The sequence below is a fragment of the Atta cephalotes genome (assembly GCF_000143395.1).
Source record: "Atta cephalotes unplaced genomic scaffold scaffold00041, whole genome shotgun sequence".
Lineage (NCBI taxonomy): Eukaryota > Metazoa > Arthropoda > Insecta > Hymenoptera > Formicidae > Atta > Atta cephalotes.
In genome coordinates this window covers 135,227-157,871 of record NW_012130105.1, presented here as the reverse complement: position 1 = coordinate 157,871, position 22,645 = coordinate 135,227, and the positions used below count along the sequence as shown (strand labels likewise).

General features: G+C 29.8%; 2 protein-coding genes across 2 annotated transcripts; both read left to right on the top strand.

Annotated features, from left to right (window-relative positions):
* Nucleotides 1-9,784: 9,784 nt before the first annotated feature.
* Nucleotides 9,785-18,042, top strand: LOC105622158 (cystinosin homolog). Its single transcript, XM_012203588.1, has 8 exons — nt 9,785-9,824; nt 10,296-10,392; nt 11,348-11,542; nt 12,340-12,580; nt 12,739-12,858; nt 13,351-13,639; nt 13,734-13,836; nt 17,973-18,042. The coding sequence occupies exons 1-8, from the start codon at nt 9,785-9,787 to the stop codon at nt 18,040-18,042; spliced, it is 1,155 nt and encodes a 384-aa protein (XP_012058978.1).
* Nucleotides 18,043-18,552: 510 nt separating this feature from the next.
* On the top strand, nt 18,553-20,757 carry LOC105622159 (39S ribosomal protein L55, mitochondrial). Its single transcript, XM_012203589.1, has 2 exons — nt 18,553-18,620; nt 20,059-20,757. The coding sequence occupies exon 2, from the start codon at nt 20,060-20,062 to the stop codon at nt 20,384-20,386; it is 327 nt and encodes a 108-aa protein (XP_012058979.1). The 5' UTR covers nt 18,553-18,620; nt 20,059; the 3' UTR covers nt 20,387-20,757.
* Nucleotides 20,758-22,645: the final 1,888 nt, after the last annotated feature.

Here is a 22,645-nt window from a genome sequence, read left to right as displayed (position 1 = left end):
TTATTCTCGTAGAAAATGACAGGATATGTTAATGCAGCCCGTCGCATGCACGGCTACGGTATACCTAATGATTTATAATACGCGACTGCGCGTGCAACTCTATTTTCGCACCGATAATTTGTTTTCGAATATATGTAATAAACAGGATCAAACGAAAATTAATAAAAGCTGAATTCGCTCTTTTCGCGGCTATAATTTCGCTATTGCGACCGTTAAATAGAGAAAAATTGTATGCGAATTAGGTATAATAAATATATGTTGTTCTCTCACATTGCGGGAAATGCGTAAACATGGATATGTCGCAAAACTGAATCTGTCATTATCGAGCAAAAATCGCGATTGAGCGAATGCAGATACTAAACGAAAGAAAATTGCATTATAGACGAATATTACTCTCTCCCACATATTGTAGGAATAAAATCGACATATAACATGGATGTGATAGCAAATTAGATAAATTACTGTTTAGTCGTGTAAATATTTCACATCGACATCATGCAATTGACGACATCATGCAATTGAAACAGGCAATAAACAATGGTAAAACGCAAAAGGCTTTTCGAATTAGTGAAGAATGAATGGTTGAACTACCTCGATCTTATTGATTAACCCGTAATAGAAATACATATTTTTTATGCTATTAAAGAAATATATAAATTTTTAAGATTTACTAAGCTTTCTATTATTGTATTCGTTTAAAAAAAATTAAAAAATTTTTAACTATATAAAAAATTGTAACATTAGCATGTAGTACGATAATTAGCCCACATGATGAATAAAATGAAAATGTGAAAAATAAGATTGTGAAACAAAATAATTTAAAATCATTTTACACTATTTAGGCTTGTTTCACCTTTCGATAAACTTGAGCTCACTAACTCTCTAACTCTCTAACTCTCTAATGCTCTTACTCTTTTACTCTTTTTTTATCTAGACAAATTATCACGTAGTTTATTCGTAGAACGATCACTTAAAAATTAGAAAAATTCCAGAATTACTAAAACATATGTTTCACACAGAAAAAATGATTTTGATGAAGTATCTAAAAATGTAATTAGATACAGATCTGAAAATAATTTTATTGAATCAAAATACAATAGTTACGTAGAATGTACGAACTAATTTCTAGAATGTCAAAACTTTTTGCTTATTATGCTTAGCGTCTTATATAATAATTATGATAATCCAACAAAATTATTTTCAAATCTGTGTCTAGCTAAATTTTTAATACTTCAGCAAAATCGTTTTTTTCTGGAAATTACAAATTAATTTGATTTCCAATAATTAAAATATCTAATATTTAAAGAAGTTGCGACAAGCGATGATATTTTCGGAAAATAACGGTATTGCTAAAAGTAACTTTGTTGGATCATCAAAATAGTTACGTAGGACACTCGAATTGTTGCTAGAATGTCAAAATTTTTTATAGGGTTACTTATTATTATGCTTGAGCGATCCACAAAATAATTTTGATAATGCAATAAAATTATTTTCTAATTTGTATCTAGCTAAATTTAAGATACTTCAGTAAAATTTCAATAAAATTTCAATAAAATTTCAATAAAATTCTTTCTGGAAATTACGGGTTAATTTGATTTTCAACTAATATCAAAATTTATAGAAGTCGCGATAAGTGACGATATCTATTTGAAAAGAACGATATTATTAAAATTTCTAAAAATTTAGCTAGAAAATCTGAAAATAATTTTGTTGGACCATCAAAATAGTTATGTAGGACACTCGAGTTGATCTAGAATATCAAAATTTGTTATAGGATTACTCATTATGTTTGAATGATCCACAAAATAATTTTGATAATCCAATAAAATTATTTTTAAATCCTTATTTAGCTAAATTTTGAATACTTCAGTAAAATTTCAATAAAATTTTTTCTGGAAATTACGGGTTAATTTAATTTCTAATAATTAATATCAAAATTTATATTAGTGTACAACTTTGCTTCCGCCGTTTTCCTATAGATAGCTTTAGCGGTAAGTGGTGGTCGAAATAAATAGATCATAGACGTCATACAATAAACTTAAGCATCTGTCAACATAACCCCATAGAAACATTAGTCGATTTGTGTTTGCATCATAAAGTTATTCTCGATTGAAAATGTCAGTTTACGAGCCAAATTCTCGTCATTTGCGGGAGGTTTTAATTTTTTGCTTCAATATGAAGAAATCTGCGGCTGAGGCTCATCGAATGCTCTCAAATACTTATGGTGAGGCCGCTATTAGTAAAAGAACGTGTCGTGAGTGGTTTCAATGCTTCAAGAACGGTGATTTTGACGTCCAAGGTCATGCTCTATATTTGGTGGGACCAGCTCGGCGTAGTGTATTATGAACTGTTAAAACTGACTGAAACAATCACAGGCGATTGGTATCGAACGCAATTGATGCGTTTGAGCCGAGCATTGAAAGACAAACGGCCGCAATACAACGAGAGACACGATAAAGTGATTTTGCAGCATGACAATGCTCGACCCCATGTTGCGAAAGTGGTCAAGACATACTTGGAAACGTTGAAATGGGAAGTCCTACCCCATCCGCCGTATTCTCCAGACGTTGCTCCCTCTGACTATCACTTGTTTCGATCAATGGCACACGGCTGACCAGCACTTCCGGTCTTATGAAGAAGTAAAAAATTTAATCGATTCGTGGATAGCCTCAAAAGATGACCAGTTTTTTCGACGCGGGATTCGTACGCTACCCGAAAGATGGGAGAAAGTAGTGGCCAGCGATGGACAATACTTTGAATTATAAATGTATAACTAGTTTTTTATAATAAAACCTCGAATTTCGGAAAAAAAACGGCGGAAGCAAAGTTGTACACCTAATAAAAGTCGTGACAATATTTATTTGAAAGAACGATATGTTAAAATTTCTAAAAATTTAGTTAGATGATGCAAATCAGAAAATAATTTTGTTGGATCAAATGTATATGGTAACACACTTGAGCTGGCTGGGAGAATGTCAAAACATTTTGCAACATTGCTTGTCATGCTTTCATGAGTGTCCTACATAATTATTTTGATAGTCCAACAAAATTATTTTCAGATCTGTATCTACCTAAAGTTTTAGATATTTTGGCAAAATCGTTTTTTTTCGTATATTAATATGATTTCATCGATTATTGGTCCATCATTAGAAATATCGTTTCTGCAGAACAACATTATATATCCACTTTACAATAATTTACAACCCATCTTGAAATCAAGATATTATATATACAAAAGGATGGAGGGGTTCACGTGTAAGTCGGTCGGTCGCGCGTGCAGTGCTGGCTTCATAAAAAAAAGGAAAGTCTCGATAAAATCGGGAATAGAGCTATAAAAAAATTTCTCAACGGCGGTCAATGACGGACGACGGCGGAGTGGTCGCATATTTCGTGCTCCATCGATCGGCCGAGAGGATCCCGAGCGAGCGACAAAAGCCAGCTGAGCGGCTGCGACAGCGCGTGGCGCGGAGTATTTAAAACCATTTAGCTGAGCAGTTAATTACGCCAATAATTCCGCCAATGGAATAATAATGCTGATGCCGTCCGTCGAGTCGCGACGCGCGTCCCAATAAATTCGACCGGTGAGAGAATTAGAAAGGCCGAATCCAGACTAGCGCACACGCGACTATGCATACCTCGTGCAATGATATATCGAGCGACGCGTGCCTGTAATGTCGACATTTTGCCTTAATGTATCACGGAGAATACGGTGAGAGAGAAAGAGGGTGCCCTAAAATATCCTCATAAATATACGAAGGTGAAACATTCTCTACCTCGATGATGTTCTGGTGGCGAATATTAAGAAAACAATTATGCCATAAAAAATTAGGATATTGTTACCTTGGATATTATATTTTTCGGTAACTGATGCAAATTTTATAAAGCGCGGATTTTTTTTAAACTTAATTCTATAAATTTTCAAGCGATGTCATTTAAGAAAATGCGTGAACGATCTTTTTTATCTCTAAGAAACAAGACAAAGAAATTAATATCTAATTTTACAAGATATATAAATCAATAAAATTAATATAATTATCCTTTTATTACTTAGCTATAATTTCATTATACATTTTAAATTTTTCAGAATGGATTTCCTTAAAACAATTGAAAATTCATTCCAATCGATCTTATTTATTATTTAACTATAATTTATTTATGTATCGTATTAATTTTTCAGAATAAAATCTCACTCAAAAAGAATAAAAATTCACTCCAATCGAAGTGAAAATCTGAGTGAAAATACTGCCACTCAGAATGGAATGACATTTCATTTTTCATAAGAGTGAATGTTTAACCTCAATCATAGTGAATGTGTTACTCGCTTGGAGTGAAATATCAGTCAAGCAAGTGATTTCATCTATAGAGCGTTCCGTTTCACGCATGATGCACATCATTTATCCTTATTGTTTACCAAATGTTAAACAAGGATAAATGATGCATCGTGCGTGAAACAGAACATATCCTAAGAGTTTTAATCTAAAAAATATTGTTGTTAAACTCAATAAATATAGATTCTTATTAACATTTTATTTTTAGAAATGTTGTCGTTATTTTTTACACATAATATACGACAAAACATAATGTCAACACGATGATCAATATGTGATTTATTTATTAAACTTCTTGCATTGTTTTTATAGATTATAGTGATGTAGAATATTTCAAATTCATGCCTTAATTTTACGAATAAAAATATTCACTCCACAACATAGAAGAATTCACTTTATACACATGAAAAGTCACTCTAATTTGAGCGATTTGATAATCACTTCATTTTTTGAGTGGAATTTCATTTTCAAGAAATGTAGAGAGTACGAAGGGTATCATTTGTCTATTGAGGCATAAGATAATGATATGTCTTCTAAAATCTGTGGAATTCCAGAAGCAGAACATGATCCCATCAGCATAATGTTGTGTCTCCGAAATATTAATAAGTCGCGTTAAATTATACTTTCTAATCAGCAATGAACATTAACCTATATTGGAATACGAGCGATTAAATAATTGACTACGATAAGAAATTAGCATGAAACGGGCATTAAGTCGATCCAATAGCCTCATTCGATATTTAATATTTAATTTATGATAATTGTTATTATACTCGACCGCTTAGATTTTTAATGCGTGCAAATTGTTCGCGGTATCGCAATATAAATTAAGGAATAACACGCAACAGTACATACGGTACGGCGGAGATAACAACATTATTAACATTATTAACAAAAAAAAGTACTTCCCAATACTTGCGAGGCAAAAAATTGTTTGTTATTTTCATGCTTTTATTAAATTTTTTTAATTTTATTTAATTAAATTAAATTCATAGTATAATAATCGCTATTAAATGAATTTACTTAAATGCGAAATAAATGAACAGTTATATTTTTATTCCCCATGCCTCCATGCGTTTCTGCTTTATTTTTATAAAATACTGTCCTTTTAATTCGGCTCTAATTAGGATCTTTTACGTGAAGTTACGTTTTTTTTTATTTCTTTTTTGCACATTACGTGCACATCTCGGCTCAAATGGATTCACAGAGTTAGATATCAAAAATAAAAATTCTATCCTGTTCTCTCTCTCTCTCTCTCTCTCTCTCTCTCCCCCTCTCCCTCTCGTTGGTATATTCTAGAGCATAGCATTTTTCAAGTTCTTTCGGTCGTAGTCCACAGTAGAAAATACATTTCACATAACGAATCAGTACGTACACATACAAAAATTTTATGAAAGCATATTACTCTTGCTACATGCAATAAAGTAGAAACATGACAATGTTAATATAAAATACGATTTTACGAATAAAAATGTAATGAGAAAAAAAAAGTTACACGAGAGTGAGATATCGGAAATATGCTGAATGTGAGCATTGCGATAAAAAAAACGTTCTCTCTCGATTAGATTACGCTGTAAAGAGAATTACTCGATTTATTGATTTCCATGTAATCCGGCTTATTTTAGTATTAGAGTCAAATCCTGTTGTCTCTTTCGCTAAAATCCATCTTTCTTTTCATCACTTCTATCATACGAATTTCCTGTGGCACGTCAAAGTGAATCTCGTTTGTCTTCGTCACTCGGGATCGAGTTCGATATATTATTCTCTCTTCTTCTCTCCTTTCTCTTTTCTCACACAATCTTTATCATACTCCTATCTTTTTTTTTTCCTGTTCTTTGAAATACAGTTGATCTTTTCGCAATCTCGATGGAACTTTACCGAGATTTGACCTACTAAAGCATATGTTAAGTTTATCATCGACTAAGCACTAATTGTAAGTGCGAAAACAGGAAAAAAAAGCGAATGGAGGTACTAAACAGAAATAGTGAACGAAATCGTTTGAATTAACGCTAGCACACGAAATTCAATCGAATTTTCGTTCTTTGATCTACACATAGCGAAGGAGAAACATTTAAACGATCAAATCTATCATGAAATGACCCTTGAGCATTTAATTAATCGCGTTAATTAGGATCGATTGTTAAAATTAGTTAAATTTTTTTTCTTCGTCTACATATCATTAGATGAATTATATATGGAGAGAATAATTTTGCTGAAGTATCTAAAAATTTAATACGATACAAATCTAATAATAACTTTGTTGGACTAGTAAAATAATTTTGCAGGACACTAGAATATCAAATTACTAGAATATCAAAATTTTTTATAGATGTTCATCATACTTGAATTTTCTACATAATTATTTTTATAGTCAACAAAATTATTTTCAGAAGTGTATCTAGCTAAATTTTTAGATATTTCAACAAAATCGTTCTTTCCATAATAAAATTTTTTTTGTGCACGCAATACAAAAGTCATGTTTTTACACCTGAAACAATTATTCGAACGATTCTTAGAAAAGTTTTCTTCAGATGCTAAAAAATTTCACTATTAAAAGATTCAATATTTTTTTGTTTAACATACATTGCATTTTCTTATTTTTTTATTAATTATTTACAGAAATCTAATACTGGCCAATATTGAAAGACAATAATTAATTACTTATTTTAAATATTAAAAACTGTGTGTCTGTTCAGTACTTCTAGTATTTTAAATAAATAATTAGTTACTGTTTTTTAGTAATAAATTGGTTAGTATTAAATCGATCAATATTAGATTTCTGTAAAAGTTAATAGAGATAATACAAATAACTTTCGATGGAACGCACACTTACACTTAAATGAAAAGAAGGAAATTTTTTATGATTGGAATTTCTTTCTCGAGAAATCTTGCATGGAAATGCTTCTCTTGCTTCTAAGAAAATAATGAGTAAATATGGACTTTATATTGTCGGCGCTGTGAAATTTTCTCTTTGAATAAAATTCTTCGCTATTTTCAATGCAAGCAGTTGCCGTGGAAGAGCGTCACGCACTTTACAATGATAAAAAGAAAAGATTATTCGAAATTTTAGAATAATAATATAGTATTAAAGAAGAAGCAGAACAATTTAAAGCAGAGCAATAGTAAAATAAAAATAAAATTTATTAAGATTCACTCGAAGGTAGAATAAATCTATTATCATTAAGAATGATTGATACCATATACATATACACATGAAATAATTCTATATTCTAATATGAATGTTATCGCGTTTCATAATTTATAAAGTTCTCTTCCCGGACAAAAATGTTTCTTATATAATTATATATAAGTATATAAAATTATATATAATTATATTAAAAAATTGATTTTATATATTATATATAATTATACATAAAATATATCCATATATATAAAACATTTTTTCCCGGATTATCATTATTTATTTATTCAGGAACATATGAACAATATTAATTGGAAAATAACACAACATTCTCAATCATTACGGCACATAGATTGGAATTTGCACATGATTTCGATTGGGAGAATATTAAAATTTTGGATACAGATAGGTTGTTAAACAAACGACTAACAGCAGAAATGATTTACATACATAAACAGAAAAATGACAAAAAAATCTTAACGTACAAAATGACACAGAATAAACATTCTTTCATAGTTTTATTGAAAGTCTATTTGTGTTATTGTATTTCAGTAGATAACCGCGTTATCAACATCGCATAATATGTCAATTTTTAATCCATCCATGTAAATTTTTAATAAAATTTTTAATAAAATACCATCAGTCTAATTTCAATCTTATTTATTAAATAATACCTTTGACGTAATAAATTGGGAAATTTAATGGACAATTTTGACATATGAATGCAAATATACTTTATCCACAGTTCACATTAAGACGAACAATATTTCGAAAGTAACATAATCTAATTTTCTAAGAGTAATTAACGACAATCTTTGTACATATTATAGTTCATTAATGTATTTGCTGAAGAGAATCAAACAAGAATCGAAATTCTTATTTAATTATTATATACAATAAAACTTATTGCATCACATCCAGGATTGGTTCTCAAAGGCTTGTTTATTTCCTAATTGATTTAATTTATTAGAGCCTATAGAATTTCTATTGTTTTATTAATTATTTATAAGGATTTGCATGATTGCACAACGTCTGATAGTTACGCAAAACTAACTTACTTTTAATATTTTATACAAATTGCGACAACGATGAGAAATTATAATCGATTGCAAAAAAAGTTGGACATTATATTATCCTACGAATATAAGTTTGTATTTTTTTGAATATATATTCTCATTATTTAGGCCCAGTACACCAATGTTACTTTGATTTTAAGGAAGGCTTAAAATTTTGTCTCTGTCTCTTTTTCGGCTTTAAAATGAGTTTTAAATCTCGCTTAAATCGCTGGTGCAATCGGGCCTTAGTTCTTTCAATAATTCCTTTTTGTTAAATTAAAAAAAATAATAATATTTTGCTACGTTAAAATTCTATACTAAATAGTAGTTTCTATACTAAATAGTAAATATACAAATATTTACTTTATTTGCATTTAGATTAAACAATTATATTTTTAAGCAATAGCTTTATTTCTTTTAATTTTTTAAACCTATAATTACATAATTATACATAATTATGTACATACATACATATATATATATTTTGCTTCTGTCTTTTTACGACCCTTCTCTCCATTATTTCTCACAAAAACACATTATGGATAAATATGTGTGCGTCTTTTCTCAATGTGAATTCATTAAACCCAAATGATTGCGTATCATCCTTGCCAGAGTGCAAATCTTGCCGCCAAATGTCACTCCAGCAGCTCCAGCTGACAAGTGGCAGTTGAGGCGCGGCGGTGCGTCGTGAGTCACATGCTCATTGTTGATGTCGCGTTCCGTTACTCCTTATCGCTTTTTTAACAATTTTTAACTGCAAGAATTTATCGAGATTGTGATAGTGCAAAACGTCGCGTTCATTGCCATCGTTCTGGTACTCTTATAATGGAGAACAATTGTGAAATAATATCTACGATAACGAACGGCACTCATCATCGACGTCGTCGTTATCGTTCGACGCTCTGATAGACACAAAAATTTGAGATATCTACGAAGATCCAAGACAATCTACCAATCATCGAGATCGTCGACAAGTGGCACTTGTAACGAAATGCCACAGCGCGTAAAATGTTATCATAAAACGAATTGTCGTGATGACCTCGCGCATTTTGAGGTTAAACCCGCCGTTCTTCACATACTTGCCACGTTCGTGCCATCGGCGGGAGCCCTAACTCCTTGGAACCAGCCGCGCTGGACACAAAAGAGCGCGATGATAATGGCGTTCTTGCAACGATAACTGCATTAATTGCTACCTCATTGGAGGAGCGATAATATCAACCTAAACGTGGTACGTTATCTTGTTTCAGTTATTGTGCAACATGGCTTTGTTGCGATACTCGTGGGTCTTGTTACTACCAGGTGAGATCAAGAAAGAAGCATAAAGAAGTATATACAATCCGCTAAACACAAAGAAAGTAATAGTAACATTACATCATAATATTATAATCTTTCATTAATATAAATATGTAGAATCATATAATTTATAGTTTTATAGTTTTCCATTCATCAATATAAATATTTAACACTACATGACAATACTATAATTTTCCACTCATCAATATATATATGAATATAATATACATAACAATTACACAGTCGTGTAATTGTTATGTACAACATATGTTATATTCATATATTAAAATTCATTGCCAGTGCTGAAAAATCTATATTTGCACTTCAGATTTTCAGCACTGATAGTAAATTTTGGAATATGGTTCATATAGTTAAATAGGAAATTATAATAATTTATGTAATGTTATTATTAGTTTGTGTTTAGTAGGAATGTTCTCATTTTCATTACTATAGATTACATGTCGTTCATATTTACAGTTTTGACATGTGTTCAGGGAGATCATGTCCTTAGGGCATCAACACAGGATTTAAAAATACAACTCAATCAGCAGAGCTCATTCAACTTATCACTAACGTGAGTAGCTTGTTATGCATCACTAACATGAGCTATTACATTGAATTGCACTGTGGATATCGTCCAATACTTATACATTTTATTGGCTATTGAAAGTTGTAATATGAGCTGTTGTATTGCTTTTAGGGACATGTATATGTTGACAGTGCTGCTATAGGATACTTTCTAGCAAGAGATACAAATGACACAGTGTAATTCATGAATTATTTCATCTTTATTTAATATTATCAAACAACAAGGATATAACAATTCATTCTATTAACAATTCATTCTATTCTAATTTAGCCACAATAAAAAGCACAAATGATAGCAACAGGGAATTACACACAGACAATAGATTTTAACCTACAGAAAATGCTCTATTGATACAATTTCTGATAGGTTGAAATCCATACACAGCACAGAATCTTGCAGCAATATTGCTGTAATATTTAGTGTAATGTTGCTATAATATTGCTGGAATGACCTGTGCTATATGAGAATTTATTGTCTTGTTTCTATTGTCTGTATTTTTCATTGGTTTGAGAGCTTATACTTCTCTTGCTGGAAAACATCCATAGTTATTACTTATGTCTGTGAGATAAATTAAGTACATTAGTAGAAACCTTTGTTGTATATATGCATGATAAAAAATTCTTTAAAACTAATATATTTGTGTTCACCTTCACCCACATTAAGCTTGTATTAATTAATCTAAGCATGTCATGGCGACAGAATTCGTTTTGTCCTTCTTTATACTCTAAAACTGATAACAACAGACATCTAATGACGTTAAAATGTAATATTGTTTTCGGACTTTATATTTTATCATTCAATTACAGAATGATAAATCAATGATAGCTTGAATGATAGGCTTATGTCAATAAATGTGCTTCAGAATTGTATGCGTATATATTAAACAACCATGCGTATATACTAAAAAGAGATTTTTTACTAGCCACATCTTACTTTACAGAGAACCGTTAGAATCTGATAGCAGACCTGCAGTCGTTACGATAGATGTACAGCATCCTGATCTGCTATCTACAAACCCATCAAACTTTTCTATTATACCGGGAGACTCAAAAACAAACTGGATTATTTATGTTAAAGGCCTGAGCGCAGGTCATTTGATTGTTAGTGCTAATGTAACCCCTAGAAATATCACGGAGTAAGTATAGGAATGTTTTATAGAAATTTTTCGAGCTCTTTTTTTTACATTTTGATTTAACATTCCAATCGGCTGTTAATATTTTAAATAATATTTTAAATAACATTTGATTACGAACGTATATTTACCATTTGATATAAACATTCATAATCAAGTATTGTGAAATAATAAACAGCGAAATACAGAAACCTATGGCACTGCTTTCGTTCCCTTCTTATCTTCGATTAATTTTGAAAAGATCAGTGTAAAATTCACGTTCCATTGCACTAAGACTGCTAGCTAAGATTGCCCAGATAGCCTCTTGACCTAAACTTGTCAAGCTGTAACTTAAAGTTTCATTAGTCTGTCTCCAGATGTTGAACAGATTATTTCCTTCAATTGCAGTGTCTAATAATTGCCGTGTCTAAATAATTTTATAACTTTTTATAATTTATTTATAAATAATTTTAATATTTTTGTAATACTGATAAGAAAGTTATTAAATATATATCAGTGATGAAATATCTGCAAATTTTGCTACCGGAATCAATGCTACTATATTTATTATTTAAACTTATTAGTACTTTTTAAAATCAGTTTTCAGAAAGTTGTGTGAAATAAATTTACCTCGAAATTTGCAATTATTATCAAAACTGTTGAAAAATGTCTATGTATAAAATTATTATTATACCGCGAGATCAGTTACATAATATCGATTTAAAGTGAGCAAATTCTATTTCTGTTTTTATTTAACATATTTTTTAAAATAATATTTTAACAGTGTATATAAAAAAAATAATTTGTATATCTCTTTTTAGTTTCTCCCAAGCATTTGTTAGAATAACAATAGAGAAATCAGATACATTATATCACATCAGTGCTGTGGTTGGATGGATATATTTTTTAGCATGGAGCGTAAGCTTCTATCCACAAATCTATATTAATTATAAACGTAAAAGTGTTGTGGGTCTTAATTTTGATTACGTGTCACTAAATCTTGTCGGTTTTCTTATGTACGCACTGTTCAATTGCGGCCTATACTGGATACCTGAGATTGAGGTAAGACATTGCTTTGCTTCTATATTTTGCAATAAAATAAAAGAGAGAGAGAGAACGGTAACATTGAGATATTTTTATAAATAAATAATTTTTAATAAGAATGTGAAATAAAAATGCGCGTATTATGACGATCAATTAATTTATTAAAATATTTTCAGAAAGAATATTTCGAACGATATCCAAAAGGCTTGAATCCTGTACAAATCAATGATATATTTTTTTCGTTACATGCAGTATTTGCTAGTATAATAGTTATCGGACAATGTTTTATTCATGAGGTAATTAAATATAAAGACAGCACATATTTAAGAGGATTCTAAAGTCTGAAGTCACCAGAGACCGCTGTTTTTCCAACGCAATCCATAATACACGCAACATAATAATCGCACGTTCATGTCAATTTTCGTATAACAAATTCATCGCGATAAAGCGTCTAAGTCTAATTCTAAGAACTTGACGTTATTTATTCGTACAAACTACGTGTTTGTGGATTATTATTTTATAAGTAGGTTGCAAAACTCCTGTACCAAGCAAATGTTGTCACTTGACAGCTTGAGACGCTATGTTATACTAAGAAATGGTAAAAAATATATTAATTTCGAAATTTTTAGTCGTTCTTGACCTCGACCTTATAGATACGTATTAACGAGAAAAAAGTATTTGTTATATAAAAATTATATGATTTAATTGGTAATATAGACGACTTTAGGATCCTCTTAAAGTAGCTACTTGTAAAAATTGAAATTTGATCGTATTTATTTTTACTTCAGACTGGTAATCAAAGAGTATCAACGACTGCACGTATTATCCATGGGATATTTGCGACTTTTATACTATTATCTTTGATATTATCTGCCGTGAAGACAATCCAATGGCTAGATTTTCTCTATTACTGTAGCTACGTTAAGCTTAGCGTAACGCTTATTAAATACGTACCGCAAGCATTTTACAATTATAGGAGAAAATCCACTGTCGGCTGGAGCATAGGAAATGTATTTTTAGATTTTACGGGTGGCATTTTATCAATGCTACAGATGATACTCAACGCTTATAACTATGGTAAACATGCAAATATACAATTAAACTTACTTTTGTATATAGAATGCGTAAACTAATGTTTATAAGATATTAACGTCATAAATTTTTATCTCAGATGATTGGGAGAGTATTTTTGGAGATCCAACCAAATTCGGTCTTGGATTCTTTTCTGTGGCTTTTGATGTATTTTTCTTAATTCAGCACTATGTTCTGTACAGGTATGTATACATGCATACTTTAATATTGCTTTTGTGCTTTGCATCCAATCTTTTTTATCAAATAATTTTTTTAGAAAGCCTGAACCTATGCTAATAATAAAATAAAAATAATACTTTGCGAATTAAGCTTTTATATAAAATCTAATGATTATGTATTAAGATTTTTTATGCATGTAGAAAATGGAGATGTTGACTGATCTTTTTTTGTATTGCACTTTTTTATTATCCATTAAGCATTATTAATTGCATGATTTTATTAACTATTAATATAACAGCGGACTTCATATTTCATTATTCGTATTATTCTAATTACATTTAATTGTATAAATATTATACACAATGAGAGATAGTATGTTAAACATTAATACGAGAATAGAATATCCATTTATGATTGAATTTCTTTAATCGCATATATATGTATGCCATTTCATCTTATTTATTTAGTGAGCTATGTAATTGTAGATATGACGTAGAGCAAGACTTTGATTTTACAGACATAACGATGAGAAGATGATTGACCTGAATGGCAGAATATAGCGACTCTTCGACGAGGACTTAATTTCCCTTCCTTAAAATCTTTTTCTGATTCATATTTTATATAGATTTTATATAGATTTTATATATTCATATAAATCTTTGCACGAATTTTATCATTATTATGTACATAGGATGTAATATTGTAGATAGAATATAAAATTTAAAATGCGTAAAAACGAATATACATCAACATGCGCGATATCAAAAGATATGCAAATTTTTATATATTTTTTTTTTCTTCTCAGTATTGATATTTGAAAATATTTCATAAAGAATGTTTTTAAAAAATTATATAAGTAAAAGGTTTGTATATTGCGCGCATCTGCAATATAAATAATTTTTACTTTTATAATTTTTATTAATAAATTTTATTTTAAGTCGAAAACATATATGAATTAATATCATAGCTGTGACAAAAAATATTTATATTTTTTCTAAACATTATTTTAAATATGATTTTTTATTAAAAATATTTAAATTAAGAAGATAGTAAAAATTACTATTTACTAAAAAATAATTCTAATATTGAATTGGAACAGTATCGAAATAAAAATAAGAAGTGAATGATGCATCTTACGGGAAATTTTGCACAAATAAACGTATTTTTTATAACATTTATCAAATAAATTATATAAAATAAAGAATCGTATTTAATATTTAATTTTAATATTTAATATTTAACATTGAATATAAAATAAAAACACAATATTTAAAAAGAAAATAATATATGGACATTGAAAGATTTTTTTAATGTAGTTAAATTTTTGTTAAAGAATCAGAGAATTATATTAACGTTACAATAAATAATTATTATTGACGTTATGATAATAAAAATAATATTTCATGGAGCCAATATTTATCTCAATATGAAATTTCATTATTTTCACACGGTCCCATTTGTTTCTTACGCATCAAACTAAATCCCCACTCAAGATAATTACAGATGATATTTTATACTAATGTGATATTGACACATTATATTATATCCCCAGTATAATATAACGTTATATTTTATTTGGTTGTCGTACGATAAATGTAAAAAAGGTTGATCATTCGCATGAGGCATGTACGCGTTTATTATTATTGTTGTATTATACATTAAAAAGATTTAATTGTTGTAAGTTTTGTAAATTGCACGGTGGTAAAAAAAATGTGATTTTATAGCTATAACTTGGGAGAATAATCGTCCGAATAGATTTGAGTACCAAATACGATTGTGCGTGCCATTTCGTGTCGAATGTGTGAAATTGTATGATTTTATTTTCATTAATCCGGGAATAAACATCTATCTTAGACAGCACATGTCCACAATCGGAACATAAGACATTTTAAAGTTTTTTAAAACTTTTGTGATATAATGTTTATGCTCAGAGAAAGACATAAAGGTTGCAACTATGAAGATAATAACTATACAAGTTTTGTATGTAGAATTAATATATATAGTTGAATAAATTAATATACATAAGTGAATATACTATTGAATAAATTACTTTATATATTGCAATAATTATAAAATGGTTTGTTTATTTATATACAAGACATAGTCGTGGCAATTATAAAAAACGACTTAATGACGTTTTTAAGACATTATATTCCGATTGTGTACATGATGCTGCTTGGAATATCTTCATTTTCTCGTTTCGAATGCATATACAACAACAACATCTAAAAGATTCCATCGGTAAATATAAGCCCCATTATTTTTTTATGTAACATTTGTTATCCCCGAGATAAATAAATGAATCGATTGAAAAGTTTCACGACAGGAGTTTAATCGCGAAATTAAGGGGTTTTTGAGGAAACAGAGAGGGATTAAAATTCTTTTCAGATAACGCTATTTCATTTGAATGTGTAATAATCGAGGTAATAACTATTCATGTCGAATAATTATGAATATGTATATGCAGATGAAGTTTCTTGTACATATCTTTTAAACGATCTGTAACTATAAAATAAAAATGAAATTGCCAGTGCCCATCCGGAACTCTCTCTCTTTTTACTGCCAGTAGGAATTGGCCATTTTGATTCCCGAATTAATCTAGGGAATGAATATATATATTTTGAAATGACATGAAAATTATAAAAGTGAACAAATTCGCTAGATAATTTATAATTTTATTGGTCAACACATCTAGTGAATTTTGCTTACTTTTGTAATTTTGAAGATTTTTCAACTTTTTTCAATTCGCAAACGCTTAGCATATATCTTTTTATTAAATACTGTCAAAACATGCAGAAATAAAAAGTGAAGTTCCAATGTTTTATTTTTATTTTATTTTGTATTTTATTGTATTAAAAATTGATAAGGACATGCAATTGATTAAAATAAGAGTAAATAATATAATTTAGATAATTTCACAATTTTTAAAATACTTTTTACTTAGCATCTCATTCGTTTTTTTGCTTCTTTTTATATTTTTTTAAATTTTCACGACATACTTGGAAATTTTTGCGGTACACTAGTTAAAAATAGAGATCTTCTAATCTGGCCATGACAAGAGATTTAACATTTTTGATAAAAAATTGACTGATATGATTTATCTCATTCTGCAATGATGCGAGAGAAAAAAAATGTGCTATCTCGCGCTGACTATCGCGATTTGATAAAAAAATGTTAGACCGATCATACATATGCTATTTCATGGTCAGACTATAATTGTTTTCTTTTAGGAGATAGTCGACACAAATATCATCTTATCTGTTATTCATTGTATTATTCGATGAAGACCAACACTGATAAATTCATAAAATCCAATTATACCTATATAATTTGAATTATTTGTAAACATTTTTATAATACTGCTCTTATTCAATATATTGTTAATTTAACTAATACAATGAAGTTAAATAATTTAAAGATTAGCAAACGTAAATCAAATTCTGTCCTAGATTCAATTCTGTCCAATTTAATTTTATCCTATTGTTTTTTGAATTCTTACGACCAATTCTAATTGATTGTAATCAAATCGATTACTGCATATCTAAATTGTTTCACTTATTTTCTTCCACCATGATCAAACGTAAAAAAAATTTTGTCTATAAAGTAAACTATAAAGTAAATAAATCTATCATAGCCAAAAGTGCGGTCTTACGTTTTAGAATGCTCGACCATAATTGGCGATATCTTAAAACTTTTACGTGTGATATAATTTATTAATAATTTAGTTTATTATTTATTAAGTACATACGTTAATATAAATGTTGGTTACTTCGAAATTAATTACAGAAATTGATTAATTTTGACACACATGGAAGTTAAAAATAACAATATATTATTCAAAGAATTGGGTTATTATTGCTTCTTTGATATATAACATCGAAGAATGGTTATTTGTGTCAATTATGCTTTCTAAAAGAAAAACAGTCTTTAATCAAAGAGTCCTTAGTTTAAAAACCCTGAAATCACAATCGACCTCCAGTTCATTAACTTGACTAATTCTACTAATCAGCTTAACACACATTGTTTTAACGACATTTGGAAGATTTATGCTCTTCCCCATTCCTTTTCCCGAGCGTGCTGGGAGATCACGAATCTCCGTGATCGTCGCTCGCCATTCTCAATGTGCTTAAAAAAAGTGTCGCAATTCCTTTCCTTGCAGGAATCGCGCGGATTATGCTGAGCTACCCGGCCATTGCCAGGAGGAGTCCGAGGGCGCGTACAGCGCATGAAAATACGAAAAGTCGCTTATCACATCGCAAAATCATCGTCCCCTTGTCAGAACGCTTAAGAGTAATACTCGTCGCAACGCACCCTCCTCTCTTCGTCGTACGGCACACGCACGATATCCCATTTGCGTTTCGCGAGAAGAGGACGTGGATAGCCATCCACATCCTTCCGCTTCTCGATCAGAATCAAGGTCGAAGAGGAGTGACTTACCCCATCAAGTTAAATCTTCCGTCGCCTCTCCCGACAGTCGTGGCACTTCCTTCACCGTCTTGTGGAGACGCACGATTGCCAAACTCTACCGATCGAGCCTCCTCTCAGGACGAATCGCACGCAAAAAGCACTCACCACCCGTGTGTGTACACCGCACCGAAAGAAACGCATAGACTGCCGGAATCGGTAGCGTCGATTACCGCTCATTTTAAACATATTTCGATAATCGCAATTCGATTGTACAGTAGCGCGCGCAGTCGTCGCCGTTCATTCATCGCGTCTGAACGCCACGTGATCGTCCCGATGATCCAATTGCGCAGAGCTTCAAGTCGTTATGTTAAGTCGCTCATCTCGTCGATAATCTCGGCAGGTAAGCTTTGTTTCATCGTCTCCGTGAGGTTTTCTCATTGTTTTATGAATGTAAATACACAGTGATTTAATGAGCGTGAGTAGAACTTTAAATGATCAAATAAGTAACGTGTCACTATGCTCAATATTGCCAAGCATGGATGACATAACCTATAAAAAATGTCTGTAAACACCAATATCTATTTTATTAATATCAATTTAGATTAATTTTAATCTCAGTTTAATTTACTCTTTATCTCTTTCTAATTCAATTAGTTAATTTTAATTTTTCTTTGTTCAACTAATTCTTTATCTCTTTCTAGTTGTAACAATTTAAAAAAAAGATGAAGAGCAAATTGAATCGAGATTAAAGTTAATCTACATTGCATTGATGGAAACTAGTTCTTAGAAATTAAAAAGAAGATAAAAAATAAATTAAACTAAAATTAATTTACATTGATAATAAAAGATATAAAAATAATAGATCAATGTAACTTTACACTCGACAATAGAAATGTAATATAATATATTGTACATAATAGTTACATTGTTAAATGTGAAGTTAATAAATTATAACATTAATGTTGTATTACTTTTAAGTTAGTGTTGATAGGGATGATATTCGTGTAGTGAAGTATTTAATAGTGAATTCAGTTACTTGTATTAAACTACATTGATGTATATTAAATGCTGCTATAAATTAATAGAGAAAGTAAATGCATATGAAACAGTTTAAATGATTAAAAATCTAATAATGATATAATCTAATAATGATATGTTGTATTTTGTCATTTAACAGAATATATAATTTCATTGTCATACATGATATACGTTTATCATTTTATTTATTATGCCATTGCATTCAGATATTTTACATAAAATAACCTTTAATGTGCATTAATTCGATGTAGTACGAATGATCAAATTCACCATAATAAAATATATTTTTTTAATCATTGTACAAATAAAGAGAAAATTGTCTTTGACAAGACTGTTTTTTGAAATTGTAACTTATAAGAGTTATCTCCAATATTATTTTAAAGTTATTATTTTGTAATCAAATTATATTTGTGAATGATTTAGACGAACGACTCTCTGAAGCTAACGTCAAAATCTGTAACAGTTATTGATATTAACTTCATAAGATCTATTTAATATATTTATTAAAAGGCATTAGTTAATTTCAAGAAATTAAAATGTATTCGTAAAAAAAAACGAATACTAAGATTATTTTAATAACAGTAATTCAAATTTGCAAATGTAACATAAAGAATATAATTAAATGGGTTTTTAGATTCACTGTCAGCTCTCCATATAAGATTAATAAAATAAAATCAATAAATAAGTTAATCAGAGTTTGATCAGAGTCGCCTTGTCATCATGCAAATATGTAAAATGAATTTTATATTCTGGATAATATTAATAACCTTGTAAGCTACAAAAATATTTCCTTATTTCAGAATGATCACTTCGCTCGCACGAATTGGCAACTCTGTGACTGTCTTGCAGAGAAGTTTTAATTGCTGGACGGCGGCGATAACGAAGAAGCACAGATCAATACACGAACGAACGTATCCTACAACACTCGTTTTTTCTGATGGTAGTAGTATAGAGATCGAGTATCATGAGCCACGGAAGATAATAGTTCTACCGCTGAATCTCGCGGAACTTACAGAGGCAGAACAGAAGCAGAGACTCGAAATGCGTAAGCCGAAAAGTAAAATAGTTATAGTCGAAGAACTTGAGGATAACTTCGATGAAAATAGATATCTCAATTTTAACAAGTGATTACGTCTCAACTCATTTGAAATGTACTATAAATATATTATAAATGTTATTTGTGTGAAAATATGTATTCATTGAAATCTCTGAAGGTTTTATTTTTTGTCTAATGTAATGTTTATAGATAATTCTATATATTCATAGTAGATATTACTGTAAACTTTTGTAATATACTAAAATATATCATAATTTAATAACAAATAGATTTAATTATTTCTGTAATTATTGAACAGTACTGTAAATTATACTTATGATAAAATATAATATGTTACATATGAATGTTGAACTGATACAAGTGATGTTCCATATAAATACAGATTTCCAATCTTTATAATAATACAATATAACAGCATAAAAAATAAAATTCTACATAACGCGAAGACATAATGGTCATTACTTCTGTGCCTATCCCAATCCATCTTTCTCGCTATTGCTTAGATTGAAATTTAATAAAACATATTTTTCATAATATAAAGGGAATTATACACATGCATGAAATAAACGTAATAATTCCTTGAGTTTTTAAAAACGACCTTGAACTTGTTGCAAAAGAAAGTAGACTATACGCCACGGAAATCGAATCGATTATAGGCTTCATACCGCTTTCGAATAATATTCCTTTCTCATTGAGCAATAATCGTTTGAATAAACTTGTTTCACATCCGCATGAGGGGGCTTTGTAGCCAGGCGAAGTGAAATTCCTCATAACGCGTGACGGATGTGGGCAAATTATAATAAGCTCCTTTTCTCAGGTTAAACGGAATTTTATCGTCTTGATTCGTATGCATTGCATTTTGTTGATATTTTACTGTTTGTCTTACATTACATCAGATACATTTTTACTGACATAAAAAGAAATTCAATTATCATTTGTAGCGTTTATTTATATTATTTGTATCATTTGTATCATTTATATCATTTATATCATGAGCATTCTTCAGGAGACAGGATTTGTTGAGGACTACGATTGATTACAGGTCATTGAACGATAGAATATTTTTTGCGTAAGTAGCACACGTGCCTTATCATTTCTATGATATGTTGCGTGACAAAAGAGGGTTCGCTATGACCGACGTCGATGTCGTTTGTTTTAGAACGATTTCCTCTGCGACGACTTTCTCCGATTCTCACCTTCGCGCACCAGCACGCACTTTTCGTCGTCCTCACGCTAACCGTAAATAATTACTTGACGAAACGGCGGATGAACTTTCAACGACGTGCAAGGACTGAAAGTCTTATCGTCGCAGTGAAGGCGCGGGCAAGCGAAAGTGATGGATTGGTGCGAATCATTATGATCGATGATTAAAAACAACTTTGCTCGAGAAAGGCGGATGTGGCAGATGTGTTGCAAATTTGTCACAATCTCATCAAATAGTGAATAGTATCTGCACGGAAGTTGTAAAGCTCATTAACAATCGAGCAATTTTTTGTTATTTGCTGTGGCTGACTGTTTTTAATGTACATCAACTTGTAGAAATATCTTGTCTACAATGAAGCGATCACAGAAACATTTGAGTATTGTTTCCCATCTAATTTCTCATATTTCTAGCAATTGGTTTTTTTTTTTACAGAAATCTAATACTGACCAACGTAATATTAAAAGACAGTAATTAATTGCTTATTTTAAATATTAAAGTCACTGTTGTTTTGTGCTCTTAGTACTCAAAACAAGTAAGCAATTATTATCTTTCAATATATTGGCTAGTATTTATAGAGTTTTTGTAAGGGTAGTCCAAACTGAAGAAATAAAGTATCCTAACGGAAAAATTTTACGAAAAATACTACATAGATAAGATCTTAGAAATTCTTAATTTTTCATAGATATTCGTAGTGGAACGTAAAGCATTGTTTGTTTGAAAAACCAAGAAATCTTTCGCCTTCAAACGACACTCTACGTTCCATTATAAATATCTACGAAAAACTAAAGACAAACAATATCTTTCTAAGACAAATAATAATATAAGCATAATGTGATGTGGATAACTACGGATTTAATTTTTTTTATTCTTAAGTAATAAAAAATAATAAAAAATAATAAAAAGAAAAAAGCGTGAGTCTGACCAAGTCGGTATTTTTTACTAAATGTATTTTTTTTCGTAATGTAAAAATTAGTAAATCAATTTTTTCATTTTTCATTTAATTTCTATTGTAACTGTTTTATCTTGAAAATTTCTCAACAAGCATTTTGTTTCACGTTACTGCATACATTTTTCGGCATATATTTCAACATATATTTTATAGTTGATTATTGCATAACGCGTTTGG